Source organism: Erpetoichthys calabaricus, chromosome 8 (genome assembly GCF_900747795.2).
Source record: "Erpetoichthys calabaricus chromosome 8, fErpCal1.3, whole genome shotgun sequence".
Taxonomy (NCBI): domain Eukaryota; kingdom Metazoa; phylum Chordata; class Cladistia; order Polypteriformes; family Polypteridae; genus Erpetoichthys; species Erpetoichthys calabaricus.
In genome coordinates, this window is record NC_041401.2 from 197466592 (window position 1) to 197491246 (window position 24655).

The 24655-nt window shown below is 50.2% G+C and overlaps 1 protein-coding gene across 1 annotated transcript in view; it reads left to right on the plus strand.

The window, feature by feature from the left end:
* Positions 1 to 6202: 6202 nt before the first annotated feature.
* The window catches only part of neb (nebulin), a 164031-nt gene continuing 145578 nt past the window's right edge, over positions 6203 to 24655 (plus strand). The window contains 9 exon segments of the mRNA XM_051930946.1: positions 6203 to 6306; positions 7554 to 7627; positions 11597 to 11656; positions 16887 to 17006; positions 17111 to 17218; positions 19098 to 19202; positions 19507 to 19611; positions 22757 to 22861; positions 23212 to 23316. Of these exon segments, the coding sequence (XP_051786906.1) occupies positions 7574 to 7627; positions 11597 to 11656; positions 16887 to 17006; positions 17111 to 17218; positions 19098 to 19202; positions 19507 to 19611; positions 22757 to 22861; positions 23212 to 23316 (762 nt within the window). The 5' untranslated portion in view covers positions 6203 to 6306; positions 7554 to 7573.

Below are 24655 nucleotides of genomic sequence, written 5' to 3' on the forward strand. Positions count from 1 at the left end.
TTTGTGTGTCCATCAGCCTCGGCGCACCCCCACAGCCTCACAGTGGTTAAGCCCCCCAATGCCCGTTCCAACGCCACATTCACCCAACATCCACGATGGCCCCTTGCTCTCGTCATGTCGCTTTTTCTTAATGTTGGTCACAACTGACCAGCTTCACAAGTCCCATTTCATGAAAGTTGAGATGGCCGAGGAGGAATTACAACTGGGGGTTTAGGGGGAGCGGGTGGTCCTTGGGAGGGGTACAGTCCCACCACAGCCCTCAGACTCACCAGAACGTTCTGCCATGCGCCTGTTTTTTTAACTTTAAATGTCAACAAGACATAATTTGGGGGTTCAGACGGCTGCCCAGCATCGTGTCGCACACATGAGGGGGCACAACGTTATCACAACAAGACTCGAAGGTGGGCACCGGGGTCTCCCAGTGCACCGCACAAGAGTCCAGTCGCTGGCATCCATTTTACTATAAAGCTGCCCAGGACCTCGTCAGGTACATTGGCACTGCTGGCTACCTACAGAACACTGGCATTGTGCCCAGGTACCAGGGTGGCACACAGCTTGTTCCAATCACGGGGTCCTGGCACTAAATACTTGGGGGTGTCCAAAAAGGCAAATTCATTTCTGATTCGCTTCTCAGTCCACAGAACTGGCAAATCACTGAGCTGAATGTGTGCGGGGGGGCCCAGAAAGTGGTGATGCCATGCTTTAGTTAGGCCACAGTCTGCTGTTACTGAGCTCATGTCACCTCTGATGAGTGTGGTGATGGTGGCCACGGAGGAGGAGGAGGAGGTCTGTCTAGCGGGGGGCACATGGCCTTCTCCTCCTACTGCCCCTTTGACGTGTTTTATTAATTTATTTATGTATCCATCCTTATTGTTTCTCCACTTCATCTTAATCAAGTATGGTGGGGTGACCGTGTTTGCCAACAGCATGGCGTTCCCCCCTCCAAGGTTAGCATTGGGGGTCTGCGCCAGCTTTGTCTCAATTTAGCTCTCTGGGGTCTCAGAAGAAGGTCACTCGGAGGAAGAAGCCAACAGACCTCCAGCATGGCCTGCTTCAGTTCAGCGGCTGGACGGGGGGCTTTTCCAGCACGCATTTCCACACTCTGGCATTTGGGACCCTGTCATTTGCAGGACAAACACGCAAGATGTGTGGGGCAGCAGTTCTGCCCACCGTGCCCCCCACATGCCACCATTTTCTGAAGGTTCAGCAGACACAGATGGAAGGTGGATTTTGACACCGGACACATGAAGATAAAAAGCCCCCCCCGGCCACAGGGAGAACACGCCAACACACAGACAGAGACGCCCGAGCGGCACGAAGCCCAGCAGCCCACCACAGATTTAGGGGTTCATCAAAATCAAATCTGACAGCCTGTGGTGACTCGCCAGATTGACCTTTGAACCTTCCACTGGCACTTCTCATGCAGAGTGGGGGGGGCAGGCAAAGACGAGGGGGAGAGGCTCGGGTGGCTTCCTGTTACGTAAGGTGGGTGGCACAGTGATTGGCATTACTGCCTGGCAGATCACCTGGTCTCTGGCTCTGTGATGTGTCAGGTGAACTGGCGATTCTGAACTGGCCTGTTGCGTGGGGGGGGGGGGGGTGTGATGCCCAGTGCCCTCCATGACCTTGAGGTGGGTTAAGAGGGATTCACACTGGTCTGTTCTCTTCAGCTGGTGGGCCGCGTGGCTGGCACATCCCCCCTGGACCCCCTTGACTATTGGTGATGGTGTTTTGTGTTCTGAGCTCCCATGCTGGTGTGTTGGTGGCCCCCTGTCCCACCAGTCAAATCCCCTGGTTGAAGCTCCTGAGGTGGGTTTTGATTGTCAGTGTCATGAGTCCCACCTTCCAGACCACAAGTGTTGAGGGTCAAAGTCCACCCTTGGAGTAAGTGACCGAGTGGAGTGGTGGACAGCAGGACTTTAGGGACCCTCTAAACTTGGCTTGGTGTTACTTTGGAGAAGTTTGGTGGTCTCTTCTCGTCACACGTGCTCTGCTGTGGCAGGAGAGACCAGCATAGGAGTAGAAGACCTCCTGGTGGGGTCCTTAATGGCTGGGACCCCTGAGAGCTGATTTAGGGGGGCACTAGCCAGGTGTGTGTGTGTGTTTTTACAGCCCCTCACATGTCCAGTAAGCCACTGGACATCAAGTCAAAGTGAAGGGAAAACGACGAGAGAGCGAGGCCAGCACTGGACGAAAATCCACCCGGGGCGGCCCCACCTCCTGGGGCTCCACACGCCAAGGAAGGGGAACACAAACCTGTGATGTAGTGGCGGCCGGAGGAGACGCCCTGGAGACGGAGTAGCAGGAACACATTCACACAAAATGGCAGCGCTCACGAGGACAACAAGATGGCGCCGCAGGAGGACGTTGAGAACGACGATCAACGCTCACCAGACACGTAACTAACATCAGAAAACAACGGAACAGGCGCGGAGGGGGGCGGAAATCACAAAAACGAAGAAAAAACTCGCATCACAACAATCGGGGAAAGTTAGGAGTCGCGTCCAGCAGGGGGCAGTGCGGGGGCTGCTGCTGTTTTTAATATCAGGGACATCAGTAACAAGGCGGCACGGTGGCGCAGTGGGTAGCGCTGCTGACTCACAGTATGGAGACCCATCTGGGTTTGCTTCCCGGGTCCTCCCTGCGTGGAGTTTGCATGTTCTCCCCGTGTCCTCCCACAGTCCAAAGACATGCAGGTCAGGCGCATTGGCGATTCTAAATTGGCCCTAGTGTGTGCTTGGTGTGTGTGTGTGTGTGTGTGTGCCATGCGGTGGGCTGGCGCCCTGCCCGGGGTTTGTCCCTGCCTTGTGCCCTGTGCTGGCTGGGTTTGGCTCCAGCAGACCCCCGTGGCCCTGTAGTTAGGATATACTGACTGACTGACATCAGTAACGAGCTGCGCAAGTGAGGTGGTCCGGCAGGTAATCGAGAATCCGCTGAAATCGTCACGGGGGACTTGGACAGCAGACAGGTGCAGGCCGATTTGTGGGCGATGACATTTAGTGTCAGTAGATGTAAAGTATGACAAGTAAAAATGTGAGGGGGTCTTAAAATTGAAAGTCCACCTTAGGACAGTGTTCAGGAGCCTCGAAGAAGGCAAACACAATGTCAGGTTATATAGCGCCTTGATGTGTGCAGTACAAGTCCCAGGAGGGTCTGCTAAGGCTTTATAACACACTGGTGAGACCTCACCTGGACACCTGGGGGCAGTTTGGGTCTCCATAAAAATATAACAGCACAAGAGAAGGTCCAGAGAAGAGCAACTGGGCTGATTATGGGGGCTACAGGGGATGAGTTAGGAGGAAAATGAAAAGAGCTGAGCCTTCACAGAGAGGAAGAGGAGACCTGACTGAAGTGTTTAAAATGATGAAGAGCATTAGTAGTAATAATGAATTACATGATATAGCGCCTTTCTCACAACTCAAAACACTTTACATACTGTAGACAGAGGGGAGCCTCCACTACCATGCAGCACCCACCTGGATGATGATGGCAGCCATTTTGCCCCTGGACGCTCACCATACATTGGCTGCTGATGGGATGAGAGGGGATTAGCCAATCAGAGACGGGGCAGGATTAGCCAGGACAGAGGGGCATGTAAGATGCCCGCAGAGAGGCAGGACCTCTGGTGTTGATCTCATTATTTTTACAGCCCCCATCACTGCAGTGTGACATATTGGGGGTCCACATTCAGACCACAGGTTAAGCGCCCCCAGCTGGCCTCACCAACACCTCTACCAGCAGTACCCCCACCGAAGTACTGGCTGAGCCCAAATATGGTTGGCTTCAGGTGGAGGGCTTGTTCTGGAGTGCGGCTGGCATGGACACGGGGACACAGTCGTCACCCTGGGCACGGACTCGGGGACACAGTCGTCACCCTGGGCACGGACACGGGGACACAGTCGTCACACTTGTTCAGGGTCAATTTTACACAAACACTACGAAGTTTGCTGTCACACAGAGAGCCACAGACACAGGGAATGAGTGACCAAGAGTTGTGGTGGTCAGTAGGACTTTAGGGGCTTTCAAAACTCGATGTCATTTTGGAGCAGTTATGTGGGCAGCACAGCCAACCTTTGTGGGTCTTTGTGGGTCTGGATGGCCTGTCATTGTCCAGATTGTTCTCAGCACACCTTGTGGATTCTCCACCTACACCCTTAGGAGGTGCACTGCCACCTAGCGACTGCCTGCCCACATTACACTTGTCTTGGGTTCACGTGATGCTCTTTTGAGAGGCGTCGACCCGCAGAGCTGCAGCACCATACGTGCAACAGGGCAAGTCGATGGCAGCAGCTTCAGGACAGAAGGGACGTCACCGCCGTCCACAGTGACTCCCACCTTTAACGTCCGTCCCAGACCTGACTCTCTAATCATGGCGGTGTGTATGTGAGTGGGCCCTGGTCTGGTCTGGACTGGACTGGACACTTGGAGTTTGTTCCTGTCTTGGGCTCCGGACCACTGGGATGCCCTTCAGCACCTGCACCCCCATCTGGATTGGATTTCAAACACTCCCATGGTGCTTTGCAAGTGCGATGAGCTATTAGCGGAGTGGCAGCAACTGACAGGCCAGTGCATTGTCCACTAAGCCCTCTTAAATTAGGGTGGTCTTCTTCATGATACTGTGGTGGGTTTGGTTCCTGCCTTGCACCCTGTGTTGGCTGGGATTGGCTCCAGCAGACCCCCGTGACCCTGTAGTTAGGATATAGCGGGTGGGATAATGGATGGATGGATGGATGGATTCTTCTTGATAAATGCGATCAAATGTCTCCATGTATGTAACGTTACCATCTTGAATTTCAAATACGATCATTTTCATATTTTTACCAACCATTTCCAGACACGGTGCTCTAAGGGGGTCACACTCACCCACGATTGTCACACTGATGTCCCCGATGTCATCCCGGAGGCCGAGTGCTGATCCTCTCTCAAGAAGTGGGGTCAGACAATCCTGAGGATTAATTAAGCCAAATGATCTTTGTGGCTTCATTTCATACTCTATAGCACCTTGAGTTACGTCCCCGATTGTGACGCAGGCCACACGCCGTCAATGTCATCGAGGGCCACCGAATGAAACAGCAGAACGCAGCAGAAGGCCACAAGTAGAAGTGCAGGCAGGAGGGCCGCTGCAGTTCTGGAAGGAGACACCAGGGGGAGTGAGGCCGGAACTTCTTGTACCCCTCGACTGAGGGCTTCATCGCAGACCCCAAAGACTATGGTGTGGCCCCCTAACTCGGTGTGGTGTCACAATGCCCACAATGCACCTTGGCACTCTTGTTTTTTCTGATTTTTGAATTTTATGCCCACTGGATGTTTTGCTCATTATTATTATTTTTATTATTAGCAGTTTTCTTTTTTCAAGGATTTGCTGAACAGGTGGTCATCCAAAGAGGGGGCAGTTAGGTATATTTAGCCTGTGAAACCTGAGAAAGCTGCATGCTGATTGGCTGCTGGGCCCATGTGATCCTTTAGAGGCTGGCACTGCTGGGCGCTCTCACCCAGCGCTTCTTGGGAGGGAAGAGTTGGGGTGGATTGGGCTGCTTGGAAAACTTTTAACTGGAAAGTCACTGGTAAGTCTGGCCTCGCGCTTTGCTTTTCTCCATCTGGGTGAGCTGGGAGGGGACACCACATGGGATGGCAGCCGTGGGCACCGTTGGGTGCCAGCTTAGGGGCCATTGCTGAGGGGCAGCCCCTCGCTGGGTGGTGTCCACTGTGTGGTCAGTGGGGACGAGCGCAGGTGAGCTGGATGTGCCGCCATCCTCACCTCAGTTGGCTTGTTTTGGTGGCTAATGAATGACACGGAGCTGCAAAATTGGCCCTCGGTTCACATTGGGATTTGGGGGGCTTTCTTACCCTTCAATTCTGAGCCCTGAACTAAAAAAAAAGAGGGGCCAGCAAAATGTGTGCCTAAATTTAACCTGCAGCCTCACAAGGACTTGCAGCGCAGCCAGCTAAACAAAACCGGCCAATCACCAGCCGGCATTAGCTTACACGACAAATAACTTGAGGACCCCTGAGCAGCTGTCCCGAGTCTTCATGCCGGCCTGCCCGCCGTCTCGGATGTCACGCGTGTCACCACTCGGGGTTTGACAGGCCAGGCAGAGAGCCTTTGGAAAAGGCGTACAAAAAAGTCTCAAGCCAGGGCGGCGGGGTGCGGGGCGCCATAAAGCAACGCCGGTGGTCACTCGGACCCTCATTTGTCTTCACCCCGCTCTGCTCCGGTAGGTTTGAAGTGCTGCAGGAACGAGGAAAGGGCTGAGCCGCCACACGTCACGTCGCTCTGCACACAGCAGCTGGCATCAGCGTCTCACGGTACGTGGGCACCAGGTGGGCATTTGATGTAGCAGTGCCATCCAGAGCCTGTGGTGTTCTGTTATATAGCGCCTTTCATGTTCAGTGTCTGTCTGTCTGTCTGTCTGTCTGCTAGCGGCTGCATTTCATTTTTAAGAGTCGATTATAAAGTGCCTTTCACTTCTATCTATCTATCTATCTATCTATCTATCTATCTATCTATCTATCTATCTATCATATAGCACCTTTCACTCTATCTATCTATCTCTCTCTCTATCCGTCTGCCTGCCTTTGTTATTTTCTATCTATCTATCTATCTATCTATCTATCTATCTATCTATCTATCTATCTATCTATCTATCTATCTATCTATCTATCTATCTATCTATCTATCTATCTATCATATAGCACCTTTTCACTCTATCTATCTATCTCTCTCTCTATCCGTCTGCCTGCCTTTGTTATTTTCTATCTATCTATCTATCTATCTATCTATCTATCTATCTATCTATCTATCTATCTATCTATCTATCTATCTATCTATCTATCTATCATATAGTGCCTTTTAATCTATCTATCTATCTATCTATCTATCTATCTATCTATCTATCTATCTATCATATAGTGCCTTTCACTCTATCTATCTATCTATCTATCTATCTATCTATCTATCTATCTATCTATCTATCTATCTATCTATCATATAGTGTCTTTCACTCTATCTATCTATCTATCTATCTATCTATCTATCTATCTATCTATCTATCTATCTATCTATCTATCTATCTATCTATCATATAGCACCTTTCACTCTATCTATCTATCTCTCTCTCTATCCGTCTGCCTGCCTTTGTTATCTATCTATCTATCTATCTATCTATCTATCTATCTATCTATCTATCTATAGCACCTTTCACTCTATCTATCTATCTATCTATCTATCTATCTATCTATCTATCTATCTATCTATCTATCTATCTATCTATCTATCATATAGTGCCTTTTAATCTATCTATCTATTATATAGCGCCTTTCACATTTTTCCTGCCCTATCTTTACTTCAGATAACAATGATTGGCGGTGTGTTTGTGAAGCTCTCTTTTTTATTTCCCTTTGATCATTCCTGTATGTCCTTTTCGTCTGCCCAGTTTCAAGCCCCTCTCAAATCTCTTAGGTGGTCTCGTCTTACGTGTTAAATTGAGTTTTTTTTCACATTTTGAACCCAAATCCTCCGTTGCGCCTCACGCTGTGTTTCTTGTGGCCCTCAGGTTCCTAATTCTTTACCGCGATGGAAACTGAAGATGGCGACTACGATGAGTTCGATGAGGATGAAGGTGTCGAGGTAAGGCGTTTCATTTTGCGCCAAGCAGGGTCACCACACTCGGTGGCCATCTGTAAATGAGGTGGCAGTTTGAGGGTCTGCTGCTGCTGCTCACTTGGGTCCTCCAAGTCCTCTTCTTGCTGTTTTTTGTGAAGACCTTTGTCTTCGTTCAGCAGGCTCTTTGTGTTTGCCCTCCACAGGACGCTGGCCGGCTGGTCCTCTGCTGGCCAGCGGTTACTTAATGACCCCCCGGGTCCCCTCAGATCTTCTCAGATGGTGCTCCTGACTTCATTTGTGCAGCTCATCTCTTCACCAGAGTGGTGATGATATCGAGGGTCTCCTTGATTTTTAATTGAAGTTCTCCTCGGCCCAAGTTATTTTTAGAGGGGTCTTTCCATTAGGAGGTCAAGATGAGGTGACACGCAGGGTTAATAAGGTCAGGCTGAACACCAAATGGCAGCTCCCGTTGTCACCGCCTGTTCAGTGCGAGACCTTTGGAGGGTTTCTGCTGTGGTTGAAATGTGTGACTTAACGAGGAGAACGCCAAGGCAGGCCCGTTACGAGGGGCTCATCACACAAACGCTCTTCAGACGTCCCGCCCGACATTCGGTTCAAGTTGCCACCTGCCTGGCCGCCACTGCCAGTCAAACAGAACCCGAGGGCACCCGCCATGGCGCTGGGTACTGAAGCCTCAGGAAGATAGGAAGGTCAACTTATAAAAGTGTCGTCTTGTAAAGCAAAGAAAACAAAATGGCGTCTGCACGGCCAGCGAGTCGGCGCAGCGTGTGATGAACGACTGGGCCTTGTGCTGTAAAGTTTAAACGTGTCGCTAAGCTGCTTCGTTTTTTACGACACTACATACTCGAGAACTTTCTAGAATGCCAACAGCCGACCTCTGGAGCGGGGGGCGGTCGTTTCTAATGGCTGAACAAACGAACGACGACGGAGACCGCGGCGCTTCTGACTGCTTAAACGTGTAAACGGCGAGATGACCATCCAAAGACACTCGCCGGCGTTCGGACGATAAAATAATCAAAATAAACAAACGGCGTGTGCGTGTCACGTGTGGCGCCGTCCTTGTCCACTTAGTGACATCGAGCCCAGCCGCCCAGAGGACAACGCTGATGACGATTTCTTTCATTCGGTTTCACTTCAGGTTTGCAAATTTATAATCTTAGAAAACGTAATAACAGACATTTAGTGAAACGGACCGCCGTACTAAAGGAGCTCACGGAGAAGCAGCGGCCCTCAAAAGGCTGACGGAAACTGAGAAACCCATAAACAAAATTGAAATTCAAAAGAAAAGTGAACGCCCCCCCCAAGTCGAGGTGAGCCCACGGCACTCACAGTCACAAAGGGAAGGGAAGTCATTGAAAACCCTGGCAACAAAATCAAACCTGAGCGTCAGGCAAAAAGAATTCAAAAGTCAGAAAATGAAATCCAACGAAAAGTTCAAAGACTGAGCGACGTGGGCCCCCCGGTCACCTCACGGGCATGTGCCACACTGATGCCATGTTTAACAACTTAGGGCACACTCGGCCCCATTCCCCGCTTTGCCCACCTCGTCTTTATTTTAGCGGGCAGGCGGGTGACAGATGAAGGTTTTCCCTGCCATGGCGGGTGAACATTTGAACTGACGGACGGTCGGTCGGCCGAGGGGGACGGTGCCCACCACTGGGGCTCCTAATGGAGTCGGACCTTCTGAATGAACGTCCAGTTGTGCCACTTGAGACCCCCTGTTGCTGAGCCCCTTTGTTTGTTTATTTATTTGCTTCTGTGCCCCGCAGTCTGAATGTCAAGTGCGAGTGACCTAAACAACAAGATTTTAGAGCGGGTGAAGAATAATCCAAAAATATCGCCTGACTGCGGGCCCGGTGACGCCACTCGGCCTCTTTAGGAGTTTGAAAGCCTTTTGAAGTGCGCAGCAGCTGCCCATCCTTTGCCACCCTGCCAGCTGTCGGCTCCTATTGTTATTTTTAACAGGGTGCCAGCAGGCGGAGTGCAGATGGCATCACTTTCTCGCTCTGATGTGATCGTCTCTCTCTGGTGTTCCTCCATGGCATTTGTTCTTCTTGTACTTTGACTTTCTCTCCTCAGGTTGTCACTAACTCCTTTTGCATTTTGCCACTCTGTGCCACTCTCTGTCCTGTTAAAATAATGACTTCACTGCCATTATTTTTCCCTCAATGTCAATGACTTTTGGCGCATTCTGTAAATCGGCACACAGCACTGAGGGCTTTGGTGGCACCACGGCGGGTTCAAGCCCACCGGTCCGGAGCCCTTTCAGCTTTGGACACATCGGTACTTTGGAGGGGGCAGCTCGGGGCCTGGCATTTGAGCCCTCGGAGCTCACACACTTCTGGGGGTTGCCAGTTTGGTTTTTCATTATGGTGAACTTGTGGCCCCCCAACTGTGGGAATCCTTCGTGATCTCACATTTTAGAAGCTGAGTCTGAAAGGCAAACCCGCTTTGGTGCACCAAGTCCTCAGATGTCTGCGGGATTCACACAATGTGGCCGCTGATGTCGCTTTCTGGATGCTCTCCGCTCTGGAATTGGCTCTTCTACTGTAAACCTGGTGCATTCTGGGATAGGCCGCGTACACAGTGGGCAAACATCGAAACGCGGCGGTGCCTGTGGCCGAAGTGCCGCGTTCAGAATAACGAAAGGTGAACAGTGAAGGGGGCCGTTTAGAGGCCTGAGGGTCCGATCGCATCTCGCGCCTTTCCTGACAGTTTTTCTTTGGTCAGTATTGGCCTCTGAAGTTCATTTTTCTTGTTTTTTGGGCCCTCTTTGTGAAGCCAGCTCAGATGGGCATTTACCCGATGCCAGCTCACACGGCCAGCTGTCTGCTGTGGTCATTTCAGAATTTTCCAGGCGTCTTTTTATGTTTTTTAAATTTCTTTTCCTCTCATGTTGTTGAATTTCAGGTTCTCTTCCTGCCTCTTAATGTCGTGTTTGGTGCTCAGGGTGACCAGGAGGGCACCACATGTGATGTCATTACGGTCACGGTGCACTTCCTGGTCACCCGTGGTTGTAGTGACCGATCTGCGCCACACATCAGTTCAGAGTTTTAGCGTTGATGACTTCTAGTTTTGGTTTTTGGGTAACATACTGGGGTCCGCTGGTCCCTAATCCATCCTGCCCTGACCATAAAGACCCGCAGAGAGGGTGACAGCCTCACACTGTCAACCACAAGTGCCCTCAGGTGGCAGCTGTGCCCCCATTTTCAAAAACAAGCAGACAGGAATGTGCCAGCCATTATCCATGGATTAAGCAGCTGACTGAAGTCACAGCTCTGTGGATGGCATGGCTGGAGACTTCATGCCAGTGTACTGACAGAGGAGCCCCTTGGGATATGAGCGCATCTCGGTGCCCACCAAACAGGTGACTCAGGCCCAGTGAAGGTCAGCTCTTGATGTGCACACGTCCCTCAAAGTGAAGGATTTGCTGTCATTGGCACTCAGTCACGTCACCCGCCTGGGAATTGTCATCGTGTGAAGTCACGGGCGCCACAAACAGGAGCTGTCCTGGTGGTCTCCACGCAGATCTCGTGTTGCTTTTATCTTTTCTGTTCATTCGTACAGTAAGTCACGTTCAGTGTCACACACAGGAGCGGAGACGTGAAAATCGAACGAGGAAAACTGAACTTTGAAAAGTGTGTTAAGTAATCCATCTTAAATAACAAAGAAGTGACAATGTCACACACACTCATGGGGACACACACACACACGTGAATAGCGGAGGCCGTCACAATCAGCAGAGCTCATGTCCCGTGACGCGCACAACACACCGACATCACCCGAGTGCCCTCGTGACAGACAGGCGCAGTTTGCCCAGCTGGACGTGGCTGACTGGGTGGGGTGACCAGGACCGGACTTCACTGTTTGGACCCGTAGTTGGCATTCCAGAGCGGAGGGAGCCGAAGCGGTTCTCCTTGTTGTCTCTTTGGGTTTCTTTTTGAAGCAATGCAGTTTGTCCCTTGTTTATAGTACTATGTGGAGAGCACAGAAGAGGTCGTGTATGAAACGCACACCACGGGCAGCAAAGAGGTAAATGGGCACCTCTGCCAACAACGGGTGCGCTCGACGCGCAGCTTCTGCAAAGGCGCTTGTGTGCTTTGGGGTTTCCTTCAGAAACGTCTGCTCCAGCTATGGCTCCACACTGCATGGGCGCGGCTTTTCTGTGGCCCCCTAAAGTGGCTCTTGGCTCTTTTCGTTTATTTGTGCCCAGTACCTCCCAACATGCTTGGCTTATCCCACTGCGGCCCAGCAGAATGTTAGGTTGAGAGACAGCAGGTGTGAAAATGCCAGCCGGCCCGTTCTGATGAGGGTCACGGCTGACTTAAGATGCCAGTGCTGAACATTCGGTGTGACAATTCGCTCCGGTCGACTCCCTCATCCAAAGCGATCACCAGATGGTGTGCCAAGTCAGCTTGGAGATCAGCTGGAGTTGGCACAGCTTTTTGATTTACTACTCTGAGGGCTTTGGGAGTCGCCTTTTAAAGTTAAACGTTGAGCTGGCTGCCTGGCAGTGCTTGGAGTTCACTTCCTGGCACACTACGCCACCCCAAGACCAGGGTACCACACACACAGCTTTAGAAAAAGTAATGGCTGTGTCCCTGAAATGAAGTTGATTTGTCACAACAACCCAGCGTCAGGGAAGGCCTTTGAAGGCCACTTAGTGCCCCCCTCATGCCAGCCTGTGGGCAGCTCGGCTCGGTAACAAAACTGCTGACCCCCCGATAGGCGTTTACATACAATCCAACGAGAGGCTTTGAGGGGGACATCACTAAGGCGGAGGACGTCTGGTGGAAGCCATCATCATCAGGAATAATCTGCAGGTGTAATAAATCACAATCAGCGGCTAACGGACTGAAATGGCCTTCAGCTCACAATGGAGGTGCGCCATCTGTTAGTTTACTCTTTTAGCTCAGGCTGCTTGTCGCCTTTCTGTCCGCTTCGCAGTGCGTATCTGCCAGCGCATGACGCTGAGCCGGCCACCCGGCTTGGCACCATGACTTCCAGTTGCATGTTGTGCTGCATGCGTGTGGCTGCATTGAAACTGCCAGGCCTTCTGGGGTTGTGTGAGTGTTCAGCAGTTGCATTGTGGGTGCTCCGTGTCTCCTGACCAATGGAATGGAATCGGTCAGGTGGCCTTTGTTTCTTGCAGCCCCTTTACCTGGACAGTGCAGAGCAGCCCCTTTCATTTGTACAGTGAGAGCAGCCAGACGTGGAGTGATGTGCTCCGGGTGACTCCTTGTGAAGGCCTCGCCATTTTATAGAAGGGTCTAAAGCTTTGGCCTGAGTGAATGTGGTGCCACACGGCACATTTGTACTGCAAACTCTAGGAGGGATGGCTGACCCACTCAGAGTGACACAAGGAGTTCAACGTGACAGCGCCTCGTGGTAATCTGTCGTTGTACTGGTAGACACACGGCGCATTGGGTACCCTCAAGGGTTGTGTTTGTTCTTCAGATAATGAAGTGAAAGCTGTTTGCCTTGATTTAGGTCCAGTTTATTATCCTGACGTTAGTTTGGTCGACTCCCTTACGTCACCCAAGGTGCACAAGTACATCTGGGAATTCATTCTTGAAAGGACCACCACACCCAAAAATGGCCCTTTACTGGTCCGTTACTAGCCCTGTGTCATCTTTAATGAGGGTCAAAGAAAATGTAATGTCATGTTTTCAGTTTGTGACACCGCGGGCGTCTTGAGGGACCAGCAAACAAAATGAAAAAACTCTCAAGTTGTGTCGTTTTGGCCGTGGTGGGCTACGTGTGCACACAGGACATGCTGGAGGGTCTTCTCCACGGTGTTTTATGTGTTTCTGATTCCTCATCCCCAGAGAACTCCACCATAAATGCGCTCTGTGGAGCTCAGAGGTGCACCGCCGTGGTGCTGTTAACTGCCTGTGCATCGCCCTCGTGTGGTAAATCGTAATAATTAACGCGTTTAATGGCCCTTTCGAGAAGCTCGTGGCCTGCACCGCACGTCTTTGTGTCCACGTGGACTGCGCACACTTGTTCTATTTGCTCTCGTCCACCGCATGTCGTCTGTGATTCTCACTATTTGTGCATCGCTTTAAATTACAAAATGGGCAAAAACACGGGCAAGAAAGTCACAGACAAAAGTGGCAGAGAGAACGAGAGTGGGATGGCAGACATGTCGTCGATGTTTGCACAGAATTCTAATTTGCACAAAGTGAATGTGGAGCCCGCGTACTTTTTTTTTTTTGCCATGCATTCCAGTGGCATTTCTAGGATGCCATCCTGGGGTGGGCATTCAGCTATATGGTAAAATAGAACTTTAGAAATGTGCTGAGTTCTCATTGGGTGGGCAGTGCCTACCTGTAGCCACGCCCCCGATGCTTTCCTGACTGGGGGGTCAATAGAGCCAGGCATGTTGGGGGGGGGGGGGGTGAGGGGCACTGTCTCCGAGACCCACTCAGGGAATGAATTAACAGCAGGAGTTGAGCTCGCCGCTTTACACTCCGTGGCGTTGAGTTGGTCCTGCAATAATGGAGGAATGATGGAGGGATGGAGGGCTGCGCGTCCTTAAAAATGAATTCAGATTCAACGCTGAATGAGTGAAAACAGGAAGCAGACAAATGAATATTTTAGAGGTCGTCTCTCCAGGGATTTGCCCCTCACACAGGCAGACCCCCAGAACTTGGAGGGTCCCGAGATGACATTCAGCTCGTGTTATCTTTCCTTATTTCCGATGTGTTCATTTTGATGACTCAGCGCATGTTTTGCTTTTATTCTGGTGTTGAAATTCAATTCTTCTGCCGACTTTGGTGGTTGTTTGAATTTTTTTCATGCAGTTCTGGCTGCTGTTTGTTTTCATGGCGGTCACCGCCATTTTGAAGAGCCTGCGTTTCTAGGGGCGTGTCCTCAGAGGTCGCGACCCGAGGGTAGTCAATGTGACGAGTTCAAAGGTTGGCTGAAAGGTCATTTCCTCAGCGGAGTTGCCGAGTTGTCCCTAATGGCGTGTTGTTATTCTGACCTCTTTTGTGTCTCCCTTTGCTTTGTCACTTGTGTTTCTGTCCCTTTTGTTCTTCTTTGCCCCCAAAAGCTCATCAGCTTCCTGACACAACAAGCTGCTTGACTCACGTCGCTGAATGTCTGCTCCACGCCCGGACTGAGACCCCAACGGGCCCCTCGATGACTTTGTGAACGGCCGTACTTTTAACAATGCAGGACGGTGACACATCGGTCATTTCTTGCAGTACACTAATGCCCACTCATACTTTTGGTGTGCGGACCCTTGACCGTGTCATCGACTTTTGTGATTAGGCTCCTTGTCGTCACAGACCCCTGGGCGTGGACCCAGAATGCCCTGATGGCAGATGCACCCCTGGCCTGCTTTGTGTCCTGCCAGTGATGTTAAGAGAAAAGGAGATAAAAATGAGATAAGAAGCCAAAGAATCAAAGACGCGGGGGGCGAGTGCCCAAGCCAAGTCGTAGCTGACAGAGCGACACAGCAAAGAGCCATTGGATCGTCTTTGTATCCACAATCGTGGACAAGCAGAGACTTGCTGACTGTCACACCAGCGCTCCTGTGACGTCACGCGTCACCCAGTCCTGGTTGTCCTGGTGTAGCAGTGCACTGCCATGGAAGGTGTCAGGGGAAGGTCTGACGTTATTTCAGCACCTTAAAAAATCAAAACCGAATAGCTGGAGTCAAAAAAAAAAATAAGAGCAAAGTGCTGAACTCCAACCTGCGGTGGCCGCGTCTTCTGCAATGAAACCGATTGGCTTTGAAGGGCACTCTGCTGCCGGGACACCACAGGGCCGCGCTGATGTTTGTCTTCTTTATGGTGGTCTTCACAGTGGTCCACAACATATCAGATACCACACTGCACTGCCAAGGTGGTCGGGTGTTTTTACCGATGTGATGCCAGGTTCAGCCGACCACCTTCACATCTGCACCTCTTGAGTAGAAGATGTCAGCCATCGCTTTCTGTCTCTTCGTCATCCCTCAGGTTTCGGGCGAGTGATTTTGGTTTTATTTGTCTTTGGTGATTGTGTGCCACGCTGGACTCCCGTTTGAGTGTCGTCTGTCAACGTCAACATGGCAGTTTTACCATTTGGTGTCATTCAGTTGTGCGTCGGAGCCGAGTATCCAAATATTGGATCCCAGGACACGGACACCGTGATGAGACGCCACCTGGCAGTTCCAGGTTGGCTGACGCTGTGAATGTTTTTGTTCGTTTTCTCTCTCGTGTTTTTCCCCCTCGCTGTCCTGTCGAGTTTTAACGAGGCCGTGGCTGCCGTTTGCTGACTTGCCTTTTTATTTCCCTGCTGGCTCTACCAGTTTGTAGTTTCACTGAATGATGTGAGTTCCCAGATGCCACGACGTCACTTGTGTGACACTTTAACGGCTGACGCTCTGTGGTTTGCGGTGTCCAAGATTACGGATCGCGCCCAAAGATATTTGAGTCCTTGGGGTTTTGAGCGTCCTCTGATAAAGAGCGCTGCAGCTCAGTTCGGCTGTGAGTTAACCGCTCATGAAAGTCACTTCTAGCCTCTCGGGCCTTTGGGGTTCATTTTTCTTTTGTGAAAGGATGTTGTTTTTCTTCATATGACGTCGTTTTTGTGTCCTTTTTAATTCTTGTTTGCTTGTCATGTTGTAAGTCTGTCACTAGGGTGTATGTCCCGGCTGCTGGGGCTCTGGTGTCACATGACATGACGTCTGAGGTCATTAGCGCGACACGTTAAATCTCCGGATCGGGTCGTTTACTTAGAAAACCAAACGTTTGATTGGTGCGTCTCTTTTGTTTGATTATTTACTTGGCGCGCCTTTTTGACGCTCGGCTCCTGTTTAGTCGTTTTTGTATTTCTGGTCTTCAGTCTTCCTTTGATTAACTTCCTGTCAAAATCCCGGCTTTAGTTATTAAACAAACATGACATTTGGGTTTTATTGATCCTGCTAGTTTTTAGGTTCACTCATCTTCTGGTCCTCAAACTGGTCAAAAACAAAACAAACCGATGGGCACCATAAAGAAATGCAGAAGTCATCAAGTATTAAAACCACCGATGAAAAGCAGGCGCTTTCTTATTAACACTTCAGAGCTCTTTACTGACCGCATGTCTTCTAACAAGCCAAGAGGGAGTGTGTGACGTGAGCAGGGCCAGGGCTCCTGGACAGGGTATGGGCAGCAGGTGGCACGGGTACTGTATGTGCCATGACTACAGTGAGCCCACCACAAGCTCGATCAGGTGCCAGTGATGCCCGTCTCTTGTCTGTGACTCTAATTCGCTTGTTATCTCTGCACAGTCCACTCTGCCTTCGGGGATGCCAATCAGAAAGGTGAAGAAGAAGAAGAAGGTGGACAGTTCCAAGTTTATGACACCATACTTGGCCCACAGTCAGAAGATGCAAGAACTCTTCAGCCATGTAAGGGAAGCAGGACAGGAGGGCACACTGGAGTGGGCGGAGGGAGGGACGGCCATCACAGCACAGGGGGGCTGCTCTGACATTTGTGCTCCTCTCTTCTCCAGAATAAATACAAGGAGTTATATGAACAAGAAAGAGGAAAGTCCTACGCGATTACAACAGACACCCCGGAACTTCGCAGAATCAAGAAGGCTCAACAACAGCTGAGTGAAGTAAGTGACAGATGTGCCTTGCACTTAGTGACACGTGTGACAATAAAGACAACGTCAACATTTCATCCCCTTCCATTTTATAGACACACTTATCTAGAGCCTATCCCAGCAAGCTATGGGAGCAAAGCAGGAGCAACACCTGGACAAGGCAGCAGTCCATCACAGGGTGAACACACACACACACATCGGTGACCCTCAGAGACACAGAGGGGACATGCCAACTCAACACAGGGAGCAGCTGGGACGTGAATCCTGGTCTCCTTGTTGGCAAACCCTAACACCTGCACCACTCTGCCACCTTTCGTCACCTTCCCTTTATCTGATTAAAGTAATCCTAACAGAAAAAGTCCCCTTGGAAGTTAAACACATTTATTAAAATAGCAGTAACTCGATGGCACGGTGGCGCAGTGGGTAGCACTGCCACCTCGCAGTAAGGAGACCTGTCTGGGTTCACTTCCCAGGTCCTCCCTGCGTGGAGTTGGCATGTTCTCCCCGTGTCTGTGTGGGTTTCCTCCCACAGTCCAATGACATGCAGGTCAGGTGCACTGGCTATTCTACATTGTCCCCAGTGTGTGCTTGGTGTGTGTGTGTGTGAGTGCCCTGTGGTGGGCTGGCGCCCTGCCCGGGGTTTGTTTCCTGCCTTACGCCCTGTGTTGGCTGGGATTGGCTCCAGCAGACCCCCATGATGTAGTGGGTTGGATAATGGATGGATGGACAGCAGTAACTCCTAAATTGTCCCATTAATCCAAGAGGGCTGCCTAGAAAACAAGGGGTGGCTTCTGTCTCCGAGTTCACAAAAGAAAGAGAAGAATCAAAGCAGTGAAAGGATAAAGTCACGTCAGCCCGTGGGGCTCTGCAGACGGGTAAAGCCAAGGAAACATTCAAAAGGGTCCTCAAAGGGGGCCTCGCTGTGAGAGCATTCAGATAGTCGTCAGAGATGAGAGACAATCAGTCACCAGGATTAGGAAAAATACGATGACAAGGCCGTCCGTTCCTGTCCCTGTCCCTGCCATGTTCACATCTGGGGCATCATTGTACACGGTGCCCATTTACACAGGAAGACAAGGGGGTAGAACGTCCGCTCGAGGAGGATGGCAGCAGTCGTGTGAAGCTGCCATGTATGAACGTCATCTCTCTGCCGTGTTTCCCCACACAGTCCCAAAGTTCCTTGCCTTTCTCTCCGCCTCTGCTGCTTTCATTGGCCATTTTTTTGGGTTCTCCCATTTTTTTTAGCCAACTATCCTTGAAAGTTTGGGGTCCATTGGCACGGATGTTGTAACGGCCTGATGCCGGACTCCTGTAGTCGTCTTTCATAGGTTTACAGGGGCTTCTTCAGTGGTGAATGAAGGGTCTCCATCCTTCAACGTGTGAGACATTTCAGTTTGCGATTTGCTAAACTTTCTGTCAACATGTCATCACTTTGTCACTGGGGGTCACTGAGCATCGATTGAAGGGCAAAAAAACGGAAACGAGTCCATTAAAGTGGGCAGAAGGTGAAGGGTCTCAATGCTGTGTGAGTCCACCGCATGGGAAGATTACAAATGCATGTCACCGTTAGTTACTTTGGCACTTTGGTCTCCTGTTCCTCAAAGTTCCTGAGACACGGCGATAACACACATGCACACACACACACACAGACACTCACTCACACACACAGACACTCACACACACACTCGCACACACTCACGCAGTGACACGCAGGAATATTGGGGACCTCATCTACCGGCAGGTCACAGACGTGAACGGGGATCTTACCTGCACGTGTTGAGCTCACCTGACATTAGTGAGGATGTCCCCACTAATTTGACGCGTGACCCCCAGATATTGCGCCCCCACAGGGTGACTTACGTATCTTTTTGCTTTTTCCACTTTCTGTTAGGTCAAGTACCGAATGGAAGGACAGAAATCCCAGACTCAAAGCAATTTTGATGGAAAGGCACGGGAGATCGAACACGTAAAAAAAGTGTCGCAGCTCATCAGCAAGGTGAGTTGGCGCTCAGTGCGCGGGATACACGACTTCCAGATACCCAAATGAAAGAGAGGCGGGTAACAGGTGATGTTCATGAAGAAGTAACGGGGTGACTGCTGTGAAGTGCAAGGCCAGGAGGATTATGGGAGGCGAAGGTGAAGTGGCAGAACAGGGGCGGTCAGGGCGAGAGGAGCCCAAAGCTCACGGGGGGTTTCTTAACAATCGTAATAAGGTGGCGCGTGGGCTTTACGGCTCCTGGCACGTTTCTTCCAGGTCTGTTCAGAGGACTTGTGTTAAATGACAGAATTCCCATTTACAGGTTCTTTACAAGTCCAAATGGGATGAGATTAAGGACAGATACCTGCTCCCCCCCGACGCTCCCGAGTTGGTGCAAGCAGTGAAAAATGCTGCAAACTTCAGTAAGGTAAGTCCATCTTGGTATGTAAGGCGAGTCATTCGAAGTCACCACAGCGGGTGGTCCTGGCGCCTCTCTGCTCTCTCCCCGTTTCCTCCCAGCGTTTCCGAGTTCATACTGGACAGCTCTTGGCATTCCCTACCTGGGGCCAGTGGGCGCTCACATGCCAGCTGTCGATTCCAAATATTTCTGTGCAATCCTGAAGTTCCCTTTACAGTGTGACACAACAGAACATGCTGGAGCAGACCTGGCGTTCTTAGAAAGACGGTCATTAAAGTCCAATCTGGGGTTGGTGGGGAGGAACTACAAACAGTAAAGGCGACAAAGTCACAGGCCACCTAAACACACGCCTGGCTAACTGAACCTTCCTACCTTCTGGCCTCCTCTTCCTCCTCACCATGTGGGGCTCCTGCTGCTTCTCCTCTCCCGACTCCAAGCTCAGTCTACCTCCTGGAGCACATCTGGGCACACTGTGGCCCTCCGGGAAGCATTGCCCATGTCCCACAAAGAGTACACCCCTCAGGAGACCCCAAAGTTAGGCCCTGCTGCCCACTAGCAGCTTGGGGACATCCATCACAATGTCCTCCCATGCAGATCTCAGTGAAATGTCTTCAGCTGTTACACCGACTGCTCTCCAGCCTGGACTGATGGGACTCCTGCTTTCCCTTCTTTCATGCCCATGCCCATGCCATGGTGGCAGCGCTCCATCCTCCTCTCTGTACACACGAGTGTGCAGTATGGGATATCGGAGCACAGAGTACACACAAGTGGGTCACACGCCTGCTGGTTTTGTGCTCCACCGCTTGCAGTGCAATTCCTGGGCCTCAGACGAGTGCCAGTGGTGTCTCATGACTTCATCTACTGTGACAGACGCCATCTAAACAAAAGACTGGAGTTGTCCCCATGACCCCAAGGACACTGCAAAACAGAGGAGAGCATCCTGAAGGGTTCACATGAAAAAAGACGAGGAGGAGAAGCTACACGTGAGGATCAAAACACAAGAAGAGCTCCATTAACAAAGCCCAAGTGTCCAAACACAAGAGAGCACAGCACAGAAAGGTGACAGCACAGAAAGGTGACAGCACTGCGGTCTTCATTGAAGGGACGTTTAGCGGCCAAGAGAGTAACGACAGCATCCGATTGTGTGGTATAAACCAGGGCTGTCCCTGTCAGTAGGATGGCTGCATACTAAAACGTCAGACCCCTTAACAGATGTCACAAAGTAACAATTAGCAGATACTGGAAATATCATAACAGGGAGTACGCTCGGCAGATCATCTGACTTATCAGAAGATATGCACATACCACAGAGAGATATCTAATATCTATATAATGAGAGACAACTTCTACTTGTCCATGTCGACGTATGCAGCATTCATGTTTGTGATGCTCCATCAGTTTTTGTACTAACCATTCCAACAGATGGCGCATTTACAAACATTCCCACTGCTGTTGAGAATCCAAAAGCAAATAAGGCAGCAGACAAACTGACAGAATAACGCAATATAGTGAGGGAAGACTGAAATTGTAAGAAATGTCAGTGCAGTAGAAGTTCATTTTGGAACAAACACTCAGGATGGCAGCAGATTTAAGTAGGATGGAATCAGAAGTTGATCCAAGGTCAGAGCCGACTCAAATAAAGAACGGCCAGAGAGAATTGCAAATTGTGAGACGCAGTGAGGCAGTCAGAAGTGCGAATATCACACGAGCCAAGAAAAAAGGTGAGCCGTAAATGAAAGCGAGGAACAGAAGAACAAGTGAGAGCCTGAGAGATCTTTAATGACGTTCTGAATGAGTGACAAACTGGGACAGCGAAGGAGGCGCAGGGCACGCTGACCTTTATACCGCCGTCACGGAGGCTTCGTTTTTATTAAAATGATTTATCTTAGGCTATCAATCACAAAAATAAAAGCGTGTTTTGTTACCTGTGGTCTTTGTAATGAACGACATTTTAGTAAAGTTTAATTTACATAAGTAATGTTCTAAATCCTTCAAATCTCCTAACCACATAACGGTATTACAATAAATAACCACAATTGTACAAATACAGTAAAAATGAAAAGGTAGTAAAAACAGCAGACGACGTGTCGTAACAAATAAGGGGCGCCGTGAAGGTGAGTCTCGCTGGCACTGTGATGGCACCCGTGACAGCAATTGGAACAAGAATTATTATCAATAAAGTGTCCATAAGGGGACAACATTTTAATATCCTACTCAAACATAATTATTGTTATTTAGAAATGTAAAATACGTAGTAAAGATGAAACAGCGCTAGATGAGCCTAAGCCTACTGTTCTTACCCATTGCTGCCACCAGAACAGTCCGAGGTCCAGGTGCCCAGAAGTGTTGGCCGCTGTGTGCCATCTGCAGTGTCAGAAAGCATGAAGCCCCCCAGCCTCTAAAGACATTTGGGCACAAGGCACGCTACTTGTAGAAATAAATCGTTCCGTTTTTGTTAAATGAAAGAATGAAGTTCCTGTGGCAGCAGGCCCTCCTGGCATCTGAATTGACGAATGTAAGAAAGGGCACACACGCGATTGCAGAACAGCTCGTCTTGACCGGTGCAGTCGACGTGTGCACTGAAATTCTCGACGAGTCCGCCTTCCTCGCTGCACTCCCCTCGTTTACCGTGAGGGCCAGACGGGCACAGGGTGCCTACAGCACTTCACAGACAAATGGACGCTAACCGTGAATGTTTTATCAGTTACGTACGCCACACTTAAATGTTGAAGATGTGTTGATTACTATTACTAATAATAAAGGCTCATCCGTGAACACAAACTGATAATGCTGCCACCCAAGGCCGAGAAGGTCAAGAAGCAGGGCACAGCCCTTTGAGTTACGTGGTACACCAGTAGGCCACATGGCGCTCTGAATTCCCAATTGTTGTGTTTAGCCAGCAGACTCGCTCTCGGTATTCACTTTCTGTGGAGACTCGGGGGACTGAGGACCCCCTGCTTGTTAGACGTGACATCAGTGCACGGCAGAAGAAAAAAGAAACCGGAAACGCACCGCTCCGTCCACGTTCAGACCCCTGAAGCTGAGTCTACCCAGTAGTGTAAAGGTGCACTTAAAGGGGGCGCCCACCCCAGGTGTGATTTCTGCTGAATAAGCGAATGAATGAACGCAATCCTTTTTTATTATTTCCTTACAGAAATTGTACCGAGAGGCCTGGGACGAGGATAAGACGATGTACTACCCGTACAGTGACAGTCCAGAGCTGAGGCGAGTCGCCCAGGCTCAGAAGGCTCTCAGTGACGTGAGTATAACACACACTCTGGAGGACCTTCACCAGTCTGCTGATGTCTGGCCACCCTAACCAGTTGTGAGCAGGTGGTATCCTGTGCCCTGCCGGACGGTGGCATTGGCCTGTTAAAATCAAACCGCGTTATCAATAAGGTAGAGCTAAAAGCCGCTTGGCACTCAGTGGGGATGATGATGATGGTGAAGATGGGTCTCAACACACTGACATTTATTTCTTTATTTATTCACCCAAACATTTGGTTCAGCTGAGTGAGTCGCTACGAACTCCTCAACTGAGCCCCCTAAAGAGACCACCGCTCACTTTTAACTGTGTGTCCTTCTTCCTCTCTTGATGTCGTCCCACAGATTCAATACAAGAAGGGTCACGATGAGCGCAAAGCCAAGTACACCTCCCTGGCTGACCCGCCCGACGTCATCCTTGCCAAGAAGGTCTTCACGCAGCTCAGTGACGTAAGTAGTCAGCCCCGCTGCTGTTGCCTTTTCCAAAGACTCCTTGCACGCTAAAAGGAAGATGGACAGTAGATCTTCACCCCAGGTCTGGTTTGGGGAACATCTTTCATGTTATTCAGCCTGGGGTGGGCTGCACACAACAAAGGGAGCACTTCATGAGACAGACCCCACTACGCTGCAGGTGTCTGGCTCAAGGCCTTCAGCGGAGCTGTGGAAGCCCCTAGCAGTCACATTCAGGACAGTGAGGATGGTGAGGGGAGCGTCATCTGCTCCTCACGTGCATGTTAGACATCTTAGGGCTAAACTAGTAGACCTCTGACAGATGGATTGAGCCCTTAAGTGCAGTGGGGCAAGCGACCACAAGCAGGAAACCAGAGGTCAGAAACCCAGAGAATGAGACCATGAAGTCAGCACATGAGCAGCGCTGAGAACTGAAGAACGGGAACGAAGTGATCAGCTTGGTGAGCTCACTTTGGGAACGGCTAATGCGGCATACAGAGAATTCACAAAGGTCAGATACCACTGAGGTAAAGCACGCCAACGCAGATCGTCTCTCCCTCATTACCCGGCTGGCATTCATCTGGAGGTACCCAAGGTGCCACTTTTAACTGCACAGACGCACACACACACACACACCTGCTCCCACACTTGGAGCGGAAACTTTTGGATTCCCCACTCAGGCTAACAGCTTGAAGAACTGCTGCCTGTGCATAGCGGCGGTGGTGGCGGACACAGCAGCCGCAGGTTTAAGTTTAACTTCCAGAGTCACATGTGAAATGAATGAATGGAAAATGGAGGGGCTTGTGTCACTTCTGCAGAATATGATAGGCGCTCCCATTTTGATGGCGTCAGCTGAGGAGATCAGTTTTCAAGTTGGCAGGCAGGAAGTCGGCCTTTGGTATTATTAGAAACATCTGCCTTTACATCAGCTCAAAATGTTTAACTGCTTAGATAAAAAGGTGAACACGTTACATTCTGGGCGCTTCCAGCACGCGTCTCAGACTCACAGCATGGATGGTTGTAGTGGCCGACGATTTGATTTCCATCTGTGTTCTTAATTACTGCTGCTAATCTCAGGGCCTTCTTTAGCTGTGGTTGTAATGGAGCTGCGTAACAACACACTGGGAGCAAAAACACTAAAGAGCTGCAAAGCGAGCCAACAGATAAATCGGGGGGTCTTGAGCAGTCCATCATCACCCCAGTCAATGAACCCCTTATTGATGTTTGGGTTTATCTGTTTAGCCAAATAAAGATCTATCTGTCTATCTATTATATAGTGCCTTTCATATCTATCTATCTATTATATAGTGCCTTTCATATCTATTATATAGTGCCTTTC